At 32.6% G+C, this 20,657-nt stretch overlaps 2 protein-coding genes and 1 long non-coding RNA gene across 3 annotated transcripts; 2 read left to right on the forward strand and 1 right to left on the reverse strand.

Moving 5' to 3' along the window:
* The first annotated feature begins 4,946 nt into the window (after nucleotides 1-4,946).
* LOC145334865 (uncharacterized) lies at nucleotides 4,947-6,627 on the forward strand. The gene is made up of 2 exons (XM_080180472.1): nucleotides 4,947-5,981; nucleotides 6,160-6,627. Exons 1-2 carry the CDS (start codon nucleotides 4,994-4,996, stop codon nucleotides 6,165-6,167), a joined length of 996 nt encoding a protein of 331 aa, XP_080036598.1. The 5' UTR covers nucleotides 4,947-4,993; the 3' UTR covers nucleotides 6,168-6,627.
* A 647-nt stretch (nucleotides 6,628-7,274) lies between these two features.
* LOC145334866 (uncharacterized) lies at nucleotides 7,275-7,922 on the forward strand. The gene is made up of 2 exons (XR_013885039.1): nucleotides 7,275-7,417; nucleotides 7,834-7,922. It is a non-coding gene; the product is annotated as an uncharacterized LOC145334866 (long non-coding RNA).
* Nucleotides 7,923-16,945: 9,023 nt separating this feature from the next.
* On the reverse strand, nucleotides 16,946-20,648 carry LOC145304672 (uncharacterized). Its single transcript, XM_080146609.1, has 4 exons — nucleotides 20,488-20,648; nucleotides 20,068-20,157; nucleotides 19,349-19,443; nucleotides 16,946-17,080 (listed from the first exon to the last, which is right to left on the reverse strand). Exons 1-4 carry the CDS (start codon nucleotides 20,626-20,628, stop codon nucleotides 17,038-17,040), a joined length of 369 nt encoding a protein of 122 aa, XP_080002735.1. The 5' UTR covers nucleotides 20,629-20,648; the 3' UTR covers nucleotides 16,946-17,037.
* Between the last annotated feature and the right edge of the window lie 9 nt (nucleotides 20,649-20,657).

Here is a 20,657-nt window from a genome sequence, read left to right on the forward strand (position 1 = left end):
ATATTGTTCTTTTAATTCCTTATAAATATCCTTTATCCATGATAAAAAAGTACATTATTAATCATTATGGACAGTTATGAGTATCTTTTCATGCTTATAGAAGCTTCTTAACCTTTGTTCAGCTCTTTGAAAGTAATATATTTGAAATACCACTAGTATTTATTAAAACCATAAAAGATAAATTCATAAAATTATAGGGGTAGTTGGACTAAATGCATTTAAACTTAAATTTAGTATTTTTTCCTGTTCAATGTTATTAACTACATTAATAGGGCACATATTTTAAAGAATTTCCATTTTCTACCATACAGTTAAAAATATTAAGACTTGAAAATATTATTCTTGTGATATATGCAATTTATATTGCTGGCTTATTTAATAAAAACAGCATGTCGACTAATTTAGTGATGCCTAATTGTTTGTTATTTAGTTTAATACAAAATTGTATATGTTTGATTGAATACTTATGCTTGAAATAATTTTTCTGAAATGCACTTCATTCAATTATCCCTTTGGAATATAGAGTAGTTGTGCTAATAAAAAAATAACCAAATTTAAATGTGGGGCACGTACTTTCTTACGCCAGCTATATTGTGATCAATCAATAATATGCTCCTGTTTGCAAAAAAAACATATATCTCTGCGTATAAATATTGAAAATACAAGAATGACTTTTTACCAAGCAGTGCTGCATTAATTTTCTTGATTTAATAACTCGCATCAAAAATTGTACCTACTGCTACTATATCTGACAAGTTAAACTGAACATGGAGGGGGGATGCCTTGGTCTATAAACAGGCGCAACTCATTAACAAACACAGCAAAGACTTTCAGACAAAGGTCGTGCAATCAAAGGGTTGGTTGTCTGTTTGAATTTTACACATCATTTGCGAATGCTCTAGTTTCTTAATAGGATCACTAAAATCGGAGTATCCTTCCCCAATGAGATAATAGGTAGATACATACAGATATAATTTATTATAGAGATACTATGTATGTAAAGAAACAATAAGGTATGGTGTAAAGTATCTATATAATAGGTAGGTACATACAGATATAGTTTATTATAGAGATACTATGTATGTAAAGAAACAATAAGGTATGGTGTAAAGTGGCTAGATAATAGGTAGGTACCTACAGTTATAGTTTATTATAGAGATACTATGTATGTAAAGAAACAATAAGGTATGGTGTAAAGTGGCTAGATAATAGCTAGGTACATACAGATATAGTTTATTATAGAGATACTATGTATGTAAAGAAACAATAAGGTATGGTGTAAAGTGGCTAGATAATAGGTAGGTACCTACAGTTATAATTTATTATAGAGATACTATGTATGTAAAGAAACAATAAGTTATGGTGTAAAGTGGCTAGATAATAGGTAGGTACCTACAGTTATAGTTTATTATAGAGATACTATGTATGTAAAGAAACAATAAGGTATGGTGTAAAGTGGCTAGATAATAGGTAGGTACATACAGATATAGTTTATTATAGAGATACTATGTATGTAAAGAAACAATAAGGTATAGTGTAAAGTGGCTAGATAATAGGTAGGTACATACAGATATAGTTTATTATAGAGATACTATGTATGTAAAGAAACAATAAGGTATGGTGTAAAGTGGCTAGATAATAGGTAGGTACCTACAGTTATAATTTATTATAGAGATACTATGTATGTAAAGAAACAATAAGTTATGGTGTAAAGTGGCTAGATAATAGGTAGGTACCTACAGTTATAGTTTATTATAGAGATACTATGTATGTAAAGAAACAATAAGGTATGGTGTAAAGTGGCTAGATAATAGGTAGGTACATACAGATATAGTTTATTATAGAGATACTATGTATGTAAAGAAACAATAAGGTATAGTGTAAAGTGGCTAGATAATAGGTAGGTACATACAGATATAGTTTATTATAGAGATACTATGTATGTAAAGAAACAATAAGGTATGGTGTAAAGTGGCTAGATAATAGGTAGGTACCTACAGTTATAATTTATTATAGAGATACTATGTATGTAAAGAAACAATAAGTTATGGTGTAAAGTGGCTAGATAATAGGTAGGTACCTACAGTTATAGTTTATTATAGAGATACTATGTATGTAAAGAAACAATAAGGTATGGTGTAAAGTGGCTAGATAATAGGTAGGTACATACAGATATAGTTTATTATAGAGATACTATGTATGTAAAGAAACAATAAGGTATAGTGTAAAGTGGCTAGATAATAGGTAGGTACATACAGATATAGTTTATTATAGAGATACTATGTATGTAAAGAAACAATAAGGTATGGTGTAAAGTGGCTAGATAATCCCATATTACATACAGATATAGTTTATTATAGAGATACTATGTATGTAAAGAAACAATAAGGTATGGTGTAAAGTGGCTAGATAATAGGTAGGTACCTACAGTTATAGTTTATTATAGAGATACTATGTATGTAAAGAAACAATAAGGTATAGTGTAAAGTATCTATATAATAGGTAGGTACATACAGATATAGTTTATTATAGAGATACTATGTATATAAAGAAACAATAAGGTATGGTGTAAAGTGGCTAGATAATAGCTAGGTACATACAGATATAGTTTATTATAGAGATACTATGTATGTAAAGAAACAATAAGGTATGGTGTAAAGTGGCTAGATAATAGGTAGGTACCTACAGTTATAGTTTATTATAGAGATACTATGTATGTAAAGAAACAATAAGGTATAGTGTAAAGTATCTATATAATAGGTAGGTACATACAGATATAGTTTATTATAGAGATACTATGTATATAAAGAAACAATAAGGTATGGTGTAAAGTGGCTAGATAATAGCTAGGTACATACAGATATAGTTTATTATAGAGATACTATGTATGTAAAGAAACAATAAGGTATAGTGTAAAGTGGCTAGATAATAGCTAGGTACATACAGATATAGTTTATTATAGAGATACTATGTATGTAAAGAAACAATAAGGTATGGTGTAAAGTGGCTAGATAATATATTACATACAGATATAGTTTATTATAGAGATACTATGTATGTAAAGAAACAATAAGTTATGGTGTAAAGTGGCTAGATAATAGGTAGGTACATACAGATATAGTTTATTATAGAGATACTATGTATGTAAAGAAACAATAAGGTATGGTGTAAAGTGGCTAGATAATATATTACATACAGATATAGTTTATTATAGAGATACTATGTATGTAAAGAAACAATAAGGTATGGTGTAAAGTGGCTAGATAATAGGTAGGTACCTACAGTTATAGTTTATTATAGAGATACTATGTATGTAAAGAAACAATAAGGTATAGTGTAAAGTATCTAAATAATAGGTAGGTACCTACAGTTATAGTTTATTATAGAGATACTATGTATGTAAAGAAACAATAAGGTATGGTGTAAAGTGGCTAGATAATAGGTAGGTACATACAGATATAATTTATTATAGAGATACTATGTATGTAAAGAAACAATAAGGTATAGTGTAAAGTGGCTAGATAATAGATAGGTACATACAGATATAGTTTATTATAGAGATACTATGTATGTAAAGAAACAATAAAGTATGGTGTAAAGTGGCTAGATAATAGCTAGGTATATACAGATATAGTTTATTATAGAGATACTATGTATGTAAAGAAACAATAAGGTATGGTGTAAAGTGGCTAGATAATCCCATATTGATCCCTTCTGTCTTTATCCTTTTATATACAAAAACACATAAACACACGCACACACATACACACACACACAAACAAACATTTATAAAAAAGACTTTGATATTTTGCTTTTATTCATTTTAAATATTCTTTTTAAGTGCCCATATAATCACCACAATAGATAGGAGATTAATGTTCATACTTGATGATGGTAATCAAAATTACCCCTTTTTGTACATTAAAAGATTCAATAAATTCAACAAAAGTACCCCTAATTTTTGAGCTAAAGAATCAGATAAAGCGGTTATAAAACCTTGGGTACAAGTGGAATTTACAGTCCAATATCCCCTCCCTCCCTGTTTATCACTTTCATCTACCTTTCTTATATCAAACAAACAAAATATTTCATTTGTATTTGAAAAGTTTGTAATTATTGCCGGTTAAACCTTAGTATAACATTTGATATTTTTTATTACTATTTTTATAAAGACAACAACTTTTGATACAGCTACTAAAAAACTGGGCTATTTTACATTAATGTAATTAAAATAAAAGCTTCCAAAAAAAACAATAAAATGATCACTGATCTTATTTAGAGTTGTATTGAAAATTACTCCTGTTCTTTTTATGTTAAAAATATTGTGTGCTCATTATTGCTGCGCTACTTATGTACATAATTGTTTCTGTATTTTAACAGGGATCTAAAAGGATAGTCAATGGCCGATAAATTAATGTCCATTCACAATGATAATATACAAAAGTCTCTCTTCTATAGATTACAATTAGTGGTTGAAACGTTTGAAAAATTTTACTTAATCCCCTAAACTTTTAGGGACTATGTCTCCTCCTTCCTTGGTATTTGACTTACAATGCAGTTTATACTGCTGCAGATACATTTGTTTTATAAACTAGCGTGACATAAGTTTTATGTGTTTTATTTGTTTTAGACTATTCCAACGACAAGCTATATCCAGCTGGAGAAGTGTTTTATGAAGATTTTAATACTACTGTAATTGTCAATATTGTTAGCTATTTAAATGATCTTTGTGATGAATATTACACAGTGATCTATTTCATGAACATTACAAAGTCATGTCTCTTCAGATTAAATAATGGTCCGGGCTTAGTGCTTCTGGGTGTGTCTGATCTTAAAGTTATCCAGGACTGGAGGTGGGCCAGGTGCGCAGCCGCGGCCAGGCAGCGCCCGCCCCAAACTCGTGGAGGCTTGGACAGAAATCTACCTGTACCTAAACCAGGTGAGATTTGATTAATCTTACGTGGTGACAGCTGGAACGACCCAAACCCTTAAAATGGCTGCTAAGGTTCCCTATCCCCGTCAATTATCAAACCGAGAAACTTTGGACACCCTTACACATTGGAAGAGCCATGTCAGAAATTATTTTCGAAGGGATGAATCCATGAAAGAGTTTTTTTCGAGGACAGCTACATGGAATCCGTTAGTACCTAATTTTGGTTTCACAGGGGACGAGGCTGATGTCAAGGCAGACAGTCTTGAGTCTTTATTAGACACTATTTCTGGGTTTTTACCTGGCCCATATATTACAACACAAATAACTAAACAAACTAAATGTATTGATGATGTATTCAGGCTAATCTGGCGTCATTATGATGTGGATCCTTCACCGTCAACATTTCTAGATTTTAATTCTATTAGCCTGGAGAAAGAAGAAAGATATATAGATCTTTATTACAGACTGCTCTACCATGCTGAACAACATCAAGTTAAATCAGGTGATACTGTAGAGGGTGAAGTCATTACATGTTCTGAAATTATTACCCATTCCCATAAAAATTTGATTGCGATGAATTGGTTGAACAAAATTAATCCAAATCTTGTTAACATTGTCAAACTGGAGAAGTCAAAAGAATTAAAAAATGGTCAGCAGTTGCACACTTTAGTGCATGATATTAGTAAAAACGTTGATGAGTGGTTGCGTAGACATGGTTATAGTAAAAATGAGTCTGAAACACAAGTAAGAAATATGCAGTGGGAGGGCAATTATTCCCCCAGAGGCACTACCCGAGGCAGAGGCTTCTCTAGGGCCAGAGGCCGTGGTTACAATGGCCGTCCTAGTGTAAACAAATTTTGCCCTGGCTGCAACTACCTTGCTAAAGAACTTCATTTAAATGTTGATTACGCCCATTTTCCATCCCAATGTCCACGGAAACGGTCTGTGTTAAGGTTGTTAAAACTTGAAGAACATCACCTGGACGAGGAACATGAGGATGAACACCATGAGGATCCTGTGGAGGAAGAACAACCTCCTGTGGATGAAGGTAATGTTTCTTTACAATTAAAGCAAAGTAGTAATATGAGACAAATTTGGAAATCTAAATCTCCTACTTTACAAGCCTATATTAATGATAAAGAAGTGTCCGCCATAATTGATGAAGGTAGCGAAATTTCTGCCATAAATGACAAAATCCAAACTAATTTCAATATTCCTTTATCTAGAAGTGTAGAGAATGCTAAAGCTGCTGGTTCACAAAATCTTCCCATTATTGGCGAAACAACTAATGATGTAAATTTGGTTGTACCTACAGTTACTGGTCACAATACTGAATGGAACCTTGGCCAGTGTCTAGTGGTTAAAGACTTAGGTGTTGACGTCATCATTGGAGAACCAGCCAAAATCCACAACAACATTACAACACATCCTACACTTCAACAGGCAACTTCAATCGGCTTGGATTGTAAAGAAAATATTGTACCTTATTCTAGTAATAGTAGCAATTCAATATCTTGTGTAAATAATATTTCTACTAAAGCAACTGTTTATCCAAATCAAATGTTATTTGTTAATGTTCCTTCTGAATTCAAAGATTGTAAACAAATAGTCGTTGAGCCCAATGAACAATCATCTTTCCCTCATCCAGCAATTTATGATATCAAAAATGGGAGAGTTATGCTTACAAACAAAAATAATTTTGCCGTTAATATGGATGAAGAAACACCATTGTTTTTTACAAGTCTGCGTAAAATTTATGATATAAATAATGATTCCATGAAGCAATTTGAATACTCTCCATCATTTTCTGAAGATGTTTCTAGCTTTGAAAATGTTAAGATTGATCCAGATAATATTTTAACCAAAGAATGGAAATCTGTTTTTAAAAATGTTTTATCCAATTTTACAGATATTATAACAGATGTACCTGGCAGATACAATGGAGCCTATGGACAAGTCACATGTTCCCTCACACTCACAGGTACATTACCTCCATCTATTAAACCAAGAATTCCTAATTATCCAGATGAAAAACTTCGTATTTTAGCTGATTTAATGGATAAAATGGAAAAATGGGGTGTTCTTGTAAAACCTGAAAATATTGGCGTTATTCCCACACATATTCATCCATGTTTGTTGGTCCCCAAAGAAAATGGCACTTTTCGACTAGTTACAGATTTTAGAAGCATACAAAATAAAATACTTCAACTTCCCTGTGTTATGCCAACGGTTGCAGATGCAATGAAAGATTTAGCCTCTAGTAATTTTCACATTGAATTAGACTTTTCTAGTTATTATTGGCAAATGGCCATTCCGCGGGAGGATTCGGAAAAATTGGCGGTTATGCATCCATATGGTGGTCTGAGAGTATACACTGTGTTGCCCCAGGGCCTTCGGAACTCTGCAGAATGGGGCTCAGAAATTTTGGCACGGATTTATGGGGATATGATCAAGGAAAAAAAATGCACGCGGATAGCAGATCAGGTATATATTCTTGGTAACTCTTTAGCGGAATTGAATGGACATCTAAAAGAAGTCTTAATAAGAGCGAGAAAAGCAGGTCTTACTTTTAAACCCTCTAAAGTAGTCATTTGTCCAAAAACAACAGTCATTTTGGGATGGAAGAAAATTGACAATGAATGGTTTCCCACTGAACATGTTCTTTCTCCCCTCTCTTTGGCAGAACCCCCCTCGACGGTAAAAAAAATGAGGGGATGGTTAGGTTCTTACAGACAGATTTCCAAAACAATCCCTAATCATGCTTCTGTTTTACAGTGTTTTGAGAAAATGGTTGGTGGAAAAAATTCTAGAGATAGAATTGAATGGTCTCCTGAACTGTTAAAAAAATTTGATTCTGCAAAATTGTCAATTTCAACAGCTAAACCCATTTGTTTTCCTAGGCCGACAGACAGCTTACAGATTTTCTCAGATTGGAGCCAAGATTGTGACGCAGTTGGAGGAAGATTGGTTATCCAGAGGTGTGTACAAGGTAAGAAAATTTCTCTTAATGGGGGAGAATTTTCATGTCGTCTGAAAGGGGCCCAAAGTAAGTGGACACCATGTGAAAAGGAATGTTTGGCTATCAAACTCTTGATTCAACATTTTCAGCCGTTTATAAGGGAAAACAAAAACATTACAACCATTTTTACTGATAATCTGGTAACTGTACATGCCTGGAATGCTATTCAATTGGGAAAAATTTCATCTTCATCCCGTGTAGCTTCTTTTATTTCTACATTGTGTGAAAATAACGTCCACATCACACATATCCCTGGCAATAAAACTCCAGCAGCAGATTATAATTCGAGACATCCCACAGAATGTAGTGACACAAAATGTCAAATTTGCGGTTTTATCAAAAAAGAAGTTGACACCCATGATATTTTCAAAATTACGGACATTGAATCTGCGCCTTTACATCAAAGATCTGCGTGGCTAGATTTACAGAAAAAGGATCCAACACATATCATACTTTATAAATTGATAACTACTGGACAGGCCCCGGAAAAAAAGTCGAAAGATAAATCTGTGAAACTTCTACACAATCTGTTTAAAAGAGGTTTATTATTTGTTGCAAAAGATGGCCTTATACAAGTTAAACAGCCAGATTTAATTCATGATATCAATTACAATGCTATATCTGTACCAGTCGCATATTGTTCATCATTAGTACAATCTCTACATTTAAAGTTGAACCATCCTTCATCTTATCAACTTAATAAAATAATGTCAAGACAATTTTATTGTCCAGGGTTGCCAACAATTATTAATGAAATTTCCGCAAATTGTAACATTTGTATCAGATTGAAAACCTTGCCAAAAGAAATACGAGAATTTTCTACTTCACCAACAGAATGTTTTGGAAAGCATTTTTCAGCAGATGTTATGATTGAAAAAGGTCAGAAAATACTTGTATGTAGAGAGAAATTATCACAGTTTACTCTAACTAAAATAATTTCAGATGAAACAGCCGAGAATCTAGAAGCAGCTTTAATTTCCTTGATTTCTGACTATGTTCCAGATACTGGATGTATTGTTCAAGTGGATGCAGCAACAGGTTTCCAAGCACTGGCGGACGGCAAATCTAAATTTCTTGGTAAGCTAAAAATTTCTTTAGATATTGGCAGAATAAATAATCGTCAAAAAAATCCGGTGGCGGAAAATACAATTAAAGAAATCAGAAAAGAATGGCTTCGTTTCAAACCTAATGGCGATTTATTGAATGACTCTGAACTGGCGATTATTACATCCATTATTAATTCAAGAATTAGATCTAATGGTTTGGCTCCTAAAGAAGTTTTACTCAAACGTTCTATCCATGATCATAAACCAATTTCAATTGATGATTCACATGAAAGTTTAGCCCAATTTGAACGCAGAACATTAGCCAATGAAAAGATTGCTTTAAAAGACAGTTTAAAATTAAACAAAGTAGTGGAGAATGTCAATGTTGGTGACCTCGTATTTTTAAAAAATGACCTTTCAAAATCACGGGCCAGAGAAGAATATATAGTAATAAAAAAATATTCCAAAAATCACGAAACCTTCCTTTTAATAAGAAAAAGTCAAAAACAATTCCGAAACAAAGACTACTTGGTAAAATTGTCTGAAGTGATTCTTGCCCCAATGAATATAAATTCTAAAACTGTTGCTGCTGACGATAATGATTTAGATTCTTTCCATGGTTTCCACGAAGATTTAAGTTTGGAGAAGAGAGACAAGATAAAAAAAACTATTGAATCCATGGAAAAAAGTTGTCCTGCTACAAATAACAGAGGTAGGCCTAAAGTTTTGTGTCCAGATTTTCTTAAACCTTTACCTCAGGATGTAATTGTGGATGAAAGTGATGAAAGGTTGTGTGGCTTCTCTACAGAGGAGGTAAATCAAGCTATTAAAAGGGGTGAAGTGTTAAACAAAACTGTTGAAAATATCGAAAATTATGAAGACATTGTTGCAGAAAATATTCAAAGACAGGAGTTAAAAAAAAATAAACTTGAAGCAATTATTAAAAGCTTAGAAGCTGATGTAGATTATGATTCAGATGATGATATTGAGCAATGCCAGGGTTTTACAGATGCAGAAGTTTTAGCTATGTCACATAAATTGAAAAAAATGAAGGATAGCCATAATATCAATGCAATTAATTGTAAAAAAAACATATGTTTATATGGATGGAATCAACAGGAGTGGCTCAATTTAATCGAATTGGAAGGAGAGTATGATTTAAAAGATTTTAATAAATCAAATCAAAATCTAAGTAGTTTTTTACCCAACTATGAAGCTATGAATTTATCAATCGATGAATATCATGAAAATAACAAAGATGCTCTAACGTTTGATGATTCAGAATTTCTTTCTTGTACTGAAGAAGAAACACCAACACAGAAACCAAAGAAAAGGTCAGAAACAGATCCATATCTTCTTGATTATATTTCTGTCGTGACTAGTAGTGAATCTGAATCTGAGTTTGATTGTACCAAATTATTACAAAGTTCATCACCAATAAGTTGGAGCCCTCAAAAAATACAGTGTGATAAGGTTCAGAACCTTGAAAGTGTGCTTGAAAATATCCATGAAAATCATGTAGAATTTCAAAAAATAGAACAAGGACGAGTATATCCCATGGAAACAGTACTTGAAGCCGTCCATAATCCAAGCCAAGCACACACTCATGCCCGTAGGACCAAAAAGAGACATGACTATAATATAGCTAACAAAAAAGGTTTTAGTGAAAAATAAAGGAGGAGAAGAGAAAGAGGAATCACGTGACATAAGTTTTATGTGTTTTATTTGTTTTAGACTATTCCAACGACAAGCTATATCCAGCTGGAGAAGTGTTTTATGAAGATTTTAATACTACTGTAATTGTCAATATTGTTAGCTATTTAAATGATCTTTGTGATGAATATTACACAGTGATCTATTTCATGAACATTACAAAGTCATGTCTCTTCAGATTAAATAATGGTCCGGGCTTAGTGCTTCTGGGTGTGTCTGATCTTAAAGTTATCCAGGACTGGAGGTGGGCCAGGTGCGCAGCCGCGGCCAGGCAGCGCCCGCCCCAAACTCGTGGAGGCTTGGACAGAAATCTACCTGTACCTAAACCAGGTGAGATTTGATTAATCTTACGTAGGCTTAATTTGTCATAAAATAGAAATTTATACGAATTGCAAAGAATTATTAAGTAAGGTTTCAAAAATAATATTATGTTGTGAGGTCTTTTAAATTCAAACAAACATAATTATATCTATAGAAGAGGTGGGAGGGGGGGGGGGTTAGAGCATTAATTATAATAGGAGAAGGAACACATCAAAACTTTTAATTAACAAATTTTAAAAAAATCATTTTTGGGATTCTACACGAAAAAGAAGTCATCTATTCTTCAAAGGAGAGAGAGTATCTCATTTTTGTTAACTGTTTGTCATGCAAACTGACAGACATACCCTAGTTATATAGAAGCAGTGCTTTTAAAACCCTTTTACAACTTACACATGAATATCATATTTAAACCTTTCATCCAGAGAGGGAGGGGATATTTGGCTGTTTAATAAACTAGTCCCCAAAGTTTTATAATAACGTTTTCTTGTTCGTTTTGCTTAACAACTTTGGGGGACATTTTATTGAATTTTGTTTGGTTGTTTCATGAAGTTAAGTGTCCAAATGTTTTAACCACAAATTGTAATCTCCAGAAGTGGTAATATCGGGGATATACATCAATTTATCGGCCATTGTCTTATCCCTTTACATCCCGTCCTTTCATCCCATGTTAGAAAAGCTCATCCGATTACAATTCTATCAAAAGATCAAGAATTCATTTTTATCTCCATCTTTTTTCCTATAATCTTCAGTTGAGGAGCTTTCCTCTAGAATCCAAATGTCTTACAGTACGTGTGACTGCTCGAGCTTTCTAACAGCTGAACCAATATGGTTCTCCTTTACAATATAGCTTCCCATAGGTCCAGAGAAGGTTTATAACAATTGTGGGGGAGGGTGAAACGACCCTCCCCCACTCATACGAAAATCGCACCAGAATGCCAAAACTTATACTTATAATTTCCTTTTCAGTTCTGACACTCTACAAGTGTTAATGCTCGTTTGTCCTACTGTTTCATAGCTTCGCTTTTATGGATGTTGTCATCTTTGTTTTTCCAAGAAATTAGTATTCTTAATTCTGAATTAGAAAATTAAAATTAACTTCTGCGACAAAATTAAATTCAAGAAGAGATTATTCTATCTTTAATTAAAATGTATATTTGATACAATACAGGGTGAGAGAAAAAAAAAAAAATTAATAATCCGATTAACATTGGATGAAAGAACAATTTTCCAAAGAAATTACTTAAACTTTTAGAAAATTAATTAGCGGATGCGCCTCTATCTATCATCACAATAGTCTAAAACCACCAGGGGACCTACATACTCTCTTATTTTCTATTTATTTTTTAAAAAGCGGAGGGATAATTGTGCTCCAATAAAATGGCACCCTGTATTTATCCTTTAAATTATGTCTGCAATGTATAATATTAAGTCACTGCACTATTGTTTAACCAAGAGACCCTTTACAGAAATGGATAGAATAAGTAGGTTTTTTGTCAGAGGAAATTTTGTCCTCAATTTAGGTTGCTAATATAGTCCTTATAGATATTGGTCAATATATTCCACCATTGTCATGGAAGGAGAGGTGTATAATCATAAGGGGGGAGGAGGGAGGGGATGGATCATATAGTTAAATTAGCCAGCAGGGAAAAACATTTTATTAGGGTAGGCGAGAATCTCTCACAATATCAACGCATTCTATAACCATTTTTATAGGTTAATTAGGCCAATAACCAATCAAACAATTAAAAACCAATTGAAAAACTCAATTTATAAAAAAAAAATGAGGCTATAAACTTTTAGCCTGTATTGACATATAAATTGAAAACCGTAGTTCATTTAAGGGGCGTCCAAGCTTTTTATTTTTGGGGGGGGGGGAAATGGCGCGCGAAGCGCGCCGCAAATTTTTTTTACCCCCCCCCAAAATTTTTACCCCGGGGGTAAATTTGCTTGGGGGGGGGGGGGTAATTACCCCCCCTGAAATCTGTTGGCAGGGGTAAAATTTGTTTACCCCTCCAAAATTTACCCCCGGGGTAAAATTTTTTGGGGGGGTAAGTTAAATTTTATCAAAAATTTAGTATTAAAAATGCGCGTGAAGCGCGCAAAATTTTTTTTTGTTAGAGATTTTCTATTTTGGGTGGGGTATTTACCCCCCCAAAATTGTTTGGGGGGGGTAAATATCCCCTCCTAAATGGTTGGGGGTGCCTACGGCACCACCAGGGTAAAGGTAAATTTTAAATTTGGGGGGTAAAATGAAAAAAATTCGTTTGGGGGGGGGGGTAATCGCCCCATTACCCCCCCCCCCCCTTGGACGCCTATGGTTCATTTGGTTATTTTAATATGTATTCACATCGTATTATAGACAGCTTTCCGCCGGTAGTAAAATGAAAAAATATGTTGCAGTTTTGTTGGCACATGAGCCGAATGCACGAACAAACAAAACGTGTATTGATTTTATGATTTTTATTTTATAACTTGTGGAAAATTGTCAAAAATAATATACGAGACATTATTTTTCAGTATTGCTCAAAACCGGTTTTAATCCCGCGGATATCAATCGATTTCGAAGCCGTACGGAAAAACAATTTCTGCAGGAAATATCTACAAGCAGAAGAATATGTTTAAAGCATTTTGAATTTTGGAAATAGGTGAAAAAAAAGAAAATCAATTAATTTTGGTCGGGTGAAACAATCAAGATAATGAGAAAAATACAAATTACTTTTCCTACATTCTAGTTCTAGTTCTATGCAGGATGAGAGACATATTATCCAGAGAGAGAGGGGACAATGGGCTGTTTATTACACTAGTCCCCAAAGTTTTATAATAACTTTTTCTTATTTGTTGGCTAAATCTTTGGGGACTTTAGTGAATTTTGATTTTTTTTTCTCATTATATTGAGTTTGCATACGTTTCAACTACTAATTTTAATCTACAGAAGGGGTAATTTTGTTTATCATTGTTGGGGATTTACATCAATTTATTGGCGTTTATCTTATCCCTTTAGATCCCTGCATATTATTATTAAACCATACGTGTGCGTAATGGTTTGTATTGGGAGTGTTAACCCTGGTTAACACCTCCCTTTATGATGAAATTTGGTAGGCAGTCCTTTACCATTTTTTTCAATTCCATGAGGTTTCACATCCTATTGGCAAAACCCTGTGCACGCCACTGTATTAAACTTTGTGCTATTGTGCTGACCAATAATTTGAATAAGTTTTGTCGACAATATATCAATTGCCTCTCATTAAAATTGAAGTGTGTACTTATTTAAGATTTTTAAAAATAAATTTTCTTGTGGGGTTAATTTTTCTTTTTTGGAAGAAAGTGTCGGGTGTTCAACCCCCAAGAAAATAGCTTATTTGAATTGAAATTCTAGTATCTATATTCCCTGCGAATCACAACCTTGGCGGTTACTGAGATCTTAAGCTTCAGATAGACAAAAAGATTTTGTACTACTTTGCATTGTAGATATTTTGCCCTGGAAACTTATAGTTGTTGTGTAAAAAAAAGAAATATATTTTTGCTAAATATAATTCACTGTCGTTATGTTTCTTACAATAATCGGTAGTTTTCTCAAAGTGCCTTGTCGAACACAGAAACCCCTACCCTATACTTTGAAGAAAAAAATGAAAATTAAGCTAGTCTACTTATAACCTAAAGATAGGATAGGTTAAATTATATTGATAACTGGGTGAAGTGAAGGCATGACTTCCAAAATTTCTTTTTACTTGGGTATGTTTGCGCCATTACTGAATGCTATAGTCCTATATTTATCAAAATAAAGAAAATATGAAACTATATAAACAAAATACATAATAATTTATTTACAATATCAATTTATACTCATTATGTACATTGCATCTTTTTATATTCAATTTTAACATGGTTTTACAAAAATTTGAAACAATTTTACAATTTAGGTTTATATTAGCGCAGCTACTCTATATAACCTATCCAATAGTTGTTACTAAAAGAAGACCTAAAGACCTTCTGACAGATGTTGGACATTTAACATAGATTGCTCCAGATCAAATTTATTAAAATTGGGTATTTCTCACTTTTGCATTTCTACATATTTTTCTAATTTTTCTTGATCATACATGTTTAAAACTTGTTATTGCTGCGGTTCCTAAGTAATTTTTCTGGTCAGCTGAATTTGAGTTGCCGATTTTGTACACAGTTTAAAAATTTTTATTTTTGTTTAAAGTTCTTTAGCTATTAGTAAATATCGAGATAGGATGAGGTAACACCGAGGAAACTGTGTACACAATCGGCAACTCAAATTCAGCTGACCATTTTTCTTGTTAATTATACAGGGTGCTTCTTAAATGTCTATATATGTAAAGTTTTTAAATTATCTTTAACAAATTTTTAAATAAAAAACAAGCATTTGTACTTATTTTAATTATGGATATATAATAAATAGATATTGTGAGAGATTCTCGCACATCCACCCTGATAAAATGCTTCTCCCAGCTGGCTAATATAGCGATAACCCTATTCCCCTCTTATGAGTTTATCCCATTCCTTTCCCGAACCATTGCCCAATATGTGAGGACTATATTAGTAACCAAAATTGACGATAAAAATTGCCTGTCACAATATCTACATATTCTATATCTATTAATAAAATCTTTCTATATCTTTAAAAATCTTATCAAAGATCAAGTGAAATCTAAATAAAATCTTTTGAAAGCAGGTCATTTTTTAGTAACACCCTGTTTGAACTAAAATTAATATTTTTGAAAGATGCGCTGAATTTGAATTTCTGAATGTGTACACAGTTTCCTCATCCTATCTCAATATTTACTACTAACTAAAAAAGCTTAATACTTCCGAAAAAATCTAAATTCTAAAAAATTAAAATTTTGAATGTATAATGTTTAGGTAAATCGTTTATACATTCAAATTTTGATCTTTTTTGAAAGTTTGATTTTTTTAGCTAGAAGTAATATTGAGATAGTATGAGGAAACACCGAGGAAACTGTGTACACATTTGGAAATTCAAATTCAGCTCATATTTTGAAAATATTTAAATTATACATATTTCTTTGATATTTTAAAAATCCTTTTTACTTAATTCTATATTGTATATTAACAAAATATCTAAAAATGCATAGAAATTGCAAATATTACATTTTAATAAAATTATTTAATATATTTAATGAACAATCTATTTAATATTAACTTGAATTTTATTTTATAAAATACATATCATACTAAAAAAACTTTAGAAAAAAATTCTTTTTTTACTAAATTGTTATTTTAAAATTAAACTATTTTATGAACTTATTATTCACTAGGGGCAACGCCTCTATAGGCTTCTAGGGGTATTTTAAGTGGTAGGGGTTGAATCGCCCCCCCCCCCATTGTTTATTTTAGTTTTGAAAATAAAAAGTTAAATAATTTAAGATGGGTTTTGAGTTTTTCTTAAGAGGGGGGGGGGGGGGGGGAGTACCCTCATCGAATAATTATAAATCCTCCAATGAGAAACTACTTTGTAAAAGAGAACCATTATGGTTCAGTGGTTAGCAAGATCTTTTGGCAAACACACAGATCCTGTTTACTTTTATATAAAGATTTACCTTTAATAGTTATTTCTCGCATCGTATTATAAACGGCTTTCCGCGGATATAGAATGTACAATTATAAGATTAAAACCAGTTTTTTAGCCCCTAGGTGCCGTAGGCACGGGCTAAAAAACCTGGTTTTAATCTTATGATTGTACATTTTTTATTCGTAGAAAGCTGGATATAATACGATGCTAGACATAGTTTTTTCGTATGGATGAGAACCGGTTTCTATCCACCGGATTCGAATGAATATGAGAAAATATTTTCCACTGATTCTACTGATAATAGTAGAATTTGTAGTAAAACTATTTGAGTATTTTTAACTATTTTCCATTTACAAATTATAAAATTCACTAATTGCTTTTAATAACAGTTTTATGTGTACTATCAAAACCGGTTGAGACCAGATTTAACAAGTATTGAAAACCGGTTTTAAACCTGTTTAATTCCAATACCAGAATCGCCACTGTCAAGGCTGAAAAAAAATGTTATAAGTATTTCTTAATTAGATATTATAACAGATGAATTTTAATACAACTTTTCATAATCAATTGTCACTTCCATTTACCATATTTAAGTGTTACAATTTACTATCATAGCGGTTTATATTCTGTATAAGTTTTGGAAATGAAATGTATTCACCATTGGCCTAACCCTGCGTAATATGCACTTATAAATCAAAGAGAATGACATAATTCATTGAATATCAATTTAGTTGAAGAAGAACGAGGGTTTAGACTAATTCATTGATTCTTTGCCTTATCCCTATAATTTGGTGTGATACTCTGCTAAGGTGCGTGCACAGAGTTTATCCAAGGTATATTACACTTTAGGGCGTTAAAAATCTTATAGGGATTGTTTGCCTTCAGAAGGTGATTGATTCAGGGGGAAGATTAATTGTTTTTTTATTATCTTATCTCTAAAACTAAATTATATACTCTTATCAGGTGGGCCCTAACAATATTTCCAAAGGCTGAGCGAGGTATTATCCTCGAAAAGTTGTAAAATTTTAAGGCATGATTGTAAAATTTTTTATCTCAGTGGTTGTTTGTCTACAGAGGGTAGTTTATTAACTGATTTTCCATTTTCTTATCCTTGAAACGGAATGAAAAACTCTAAGGGTACACAGACTTTTTTTTTAAGGGAAGGGTGCTTTCATTTAAAAGTTAAAAATATGGAGGCAAGATTTTTAAATAATATTCTTATATGGTTCCAGTACACCCCCTTTTCCCACGCCCCTGACTCTAAGTGTTCCAATTTGCCTAGAAAGGTAATTAATTCAGGCATTAAGACATGTAAGACTTGTCATTACAGAAATAAAAGGATATAAAAATTTCCTTGTTTTCCACACATGGAGAACCTTAATTATTATTGGTTTTTTTATTGTACATGTGTCAACACCCTAAAATTGTAAAATGAATGACCAATACTTAGCTTTTAAAGTTAAGTGATATGTCACACAACAAACTGACAATAAATAGAGAAAATTGAGTTGGCTTGGGCACACTTAATAGAAAAGGTAGGATGATGATATTACCAACCAATCCTCAAGAAAAGAGTAAACCATGGATGGACAAAAAAAGAAAGAGAACTCCAATATTAAAATGGAGAAAATCTCAACTCTCAGCAAAGCTTCACTACGTGCCACTTTTGCAAAAACGTTGTGGTGTATGGCAAAATGATGATGATTTAAAATCACATTTTTTGACAAATTTACTTATAACTCTACCCCAATTTAAGTAAGAGTAAGACTTCAAAGCTAATTTTATTCATTGATGTTAAATTCTTCCTTATTAGGTTCACTCAACATGTTTTATATATACTTTCACCAGGGCTCGGCAGCTGCATGTTCTCTCAACATGTTTTATATATACTTTCACCAGGGCTCGGCAGCTGCAGGTTCTCTCAACATGTTTTATAAATACTTTCACCAGGGCTCGTCAGCTGCATTTATCTGACTTTTCTGGTAACTATATCAGCAAACTTTTTTTGATGCTAAACAGAATGCCTATTTTTTTTTATATTTTTAAATTAAATTGAAATTAAGGGGGTGAAGTTTTTTCCCTATGCCTAACCCCTGCGGGGCCTCCACACCTGCAGCACCCACAACCTCTAGAGGGGGGGGGGGGACCAATGCTCAACAGGGTATGTCTTAAAGACTAAGTCGCCAGGAAGTAAAAATCCGCAATTTTTATATGTTTGGTAAAACTGCAGCAAAGCCGCAGTTTCTTTTTGACAATCTCGAACCACAGCTGCCTAGAGTTTTGTTCAGCAGCTTTAGTTTCACACAGAAAGTTAATTCAAAATGTGTAACTGCAGCCATATGAACTGCAGCTATATGCTATCCACCCTAGAATTGTGCGGCCTCCGAGCCCTGCTTTTCAGTACATTTTAATCATTAATTTTACATTAAATTATCATGTTAATAGGAAATATAATTTTATTTTATATTAAGTCTTTTTTAATTTTTAAATTCGTAAAGTAATGCTTGGCAGGTTTTAGGATATTTTACAGGATAGTAGGTCACTCCTTATCTTTTTTGTGTTGAATGGTGGTTTTACTCAAATTTGAAGGTTTTAAGTCGTGTTGCGCTAAACGATGGCAATGCAATAAATCAAAAATTGTTCGTTGGGCAGATTAAAAGGTTGTCAATTCTACTAAGTGTTGCACCCAACTACAGCTGAAAATCAATAAGGGGTTTCGTGTTTTTATTTAGATTAAGTTCGTTGTTGGTTTTACATACCTTAGATTTTTATCTGGCTCTGAAATTTCAATTTCTGCAATATTTCTGGAAGGCGAAGGAAGAAAGCTGGTTGTCTGTTGACTTAATTCATCACCCTGGAACATAAATCATATATCTGCCTGAATATATTATACTAGAGGCTTCGCCCCATGAGAGGAGAGTAGAGCCCCATTTAATGCTTCAGACAGGCATATAGGCACAGTTTTACTTTGTAATATAGATATACTATCAATATATTTTTCATAGTAAAAATTTGGTTGTCTGTTCATATAATTTTCAAAAAAAATTAACATGACCTTCTATTTCTGCAAGTATGTTTGTCTGTTAGGATAAACAAGACCCAGTCAAAAAGGTATTTTGTCTGTTTCTATGTCAATCTGTCTATGTACCTGGTATTTATTAGCTATCCTGAATTCAAAAAAATTGACATGACCTTCTATTTCTGCAAGTATGTTTGTCTGTTAGGATAAACAAGACCCAGTCAAAAAGGTATTCAGTTTGTCTGTTTCTATGTCTATCTGTCTATGTACCTGGTATTTATTAGCTATCCTGAATTCAAGATTGTTAGCACCCACTCTCCAAGTTATGCCTATGCCAAATTATCTATCTGTCTACTTTATACCTATTTACTAACTTGAAACCCTTAATGTCTATCTCTCTACCTGATATCTATTAGCTATTATAGTCTATTATACATTTCTGTCTATCTATTTATCTACCTGATATCTATTAGCTATCCTGAATCCAGGATTGATAGCACCGACAGCTTCAGTACTCACATGCACTCCATCTACGTACAACTGGTAGAACTAAAATGATAGAATTATAATAATTTACAAAATTATAAATTAATGAAATCTTTTTAATTCACTTCGAAATCCCTGTAAAAGTTTGACTAGAACCCTTCAAAATTCTATTGACTTTTTTTTTATAAATTGTAAGATATCCGAAAAGACTCCAATTCATACATTTTTATTTAATTTCCACCTATTCAACACTAATATTCAAATTTAGAATATATGATTAAAAGATGCCAATTCTAACAATTCCTGTACTTCCATTATAAAAAATCATCTTGACTATCATTTTTCATTTTTTCACCCTAACGATTTATCTATCAAATGTATTTCTTAGTGTACCTGTCCACCCGTATCGCTGTCCTCATATTCCTCTGCTCTGTTATTAACCTCCACCATGTTGTCATGCTCCAACATTTCTTTTTCCCGCGCAAATGCACAAAAGTCGTCTTTGCTCTGGTAGTTCGGATACTCTTCTCTCATTCTGTATGGGACATTATATTAGGCACATT

The sequence above is a fragment of the Acartia tonsa genome, chromosome 13 (assembly GCF_053477335.1).
Source record: "Acartia tonsa isolate MP-2025a chromosome 13, ASM5347733v1, whole genome shotgun sequence".
Taxonomy (NCBI): domain Eukaryota; kingdom Metazoa; phylum Arthropoda; class Copepoda; order Calanoida; family Acartiidae; genus Acartia; species Acartia tonsa.

Coding starts and splice junctions, on each gene's coding strand:
- LOC145304672 (XM_080146609.1), bottom strand. CDS start 20,628: ATGAGAGAAGAGTATCCGAACTACCAGAGCAAAGACGACTTTTGTGCA. Junction 20,158..20,487: donor ACAGCGATACGGGTGGACAG/GTACACTAAGAA, acceptor CTATCATTTTAG/TTCTACCAGTTGTACGTAGA. Junction 17,081..19,348: donor GAGCCAGATAAAAATCTAAG/GTATGTAAAACC, acceptor ATTTTTTTTCAG/CCTTGACAGTGGCGATTCTG.
- LOC145334865 (XM_080180472.1), top strand. CDS start 4,994: ATGGCTGCTAAGGTTCCCTATCCCCGTCAATTATCAAACCGAGAAACT.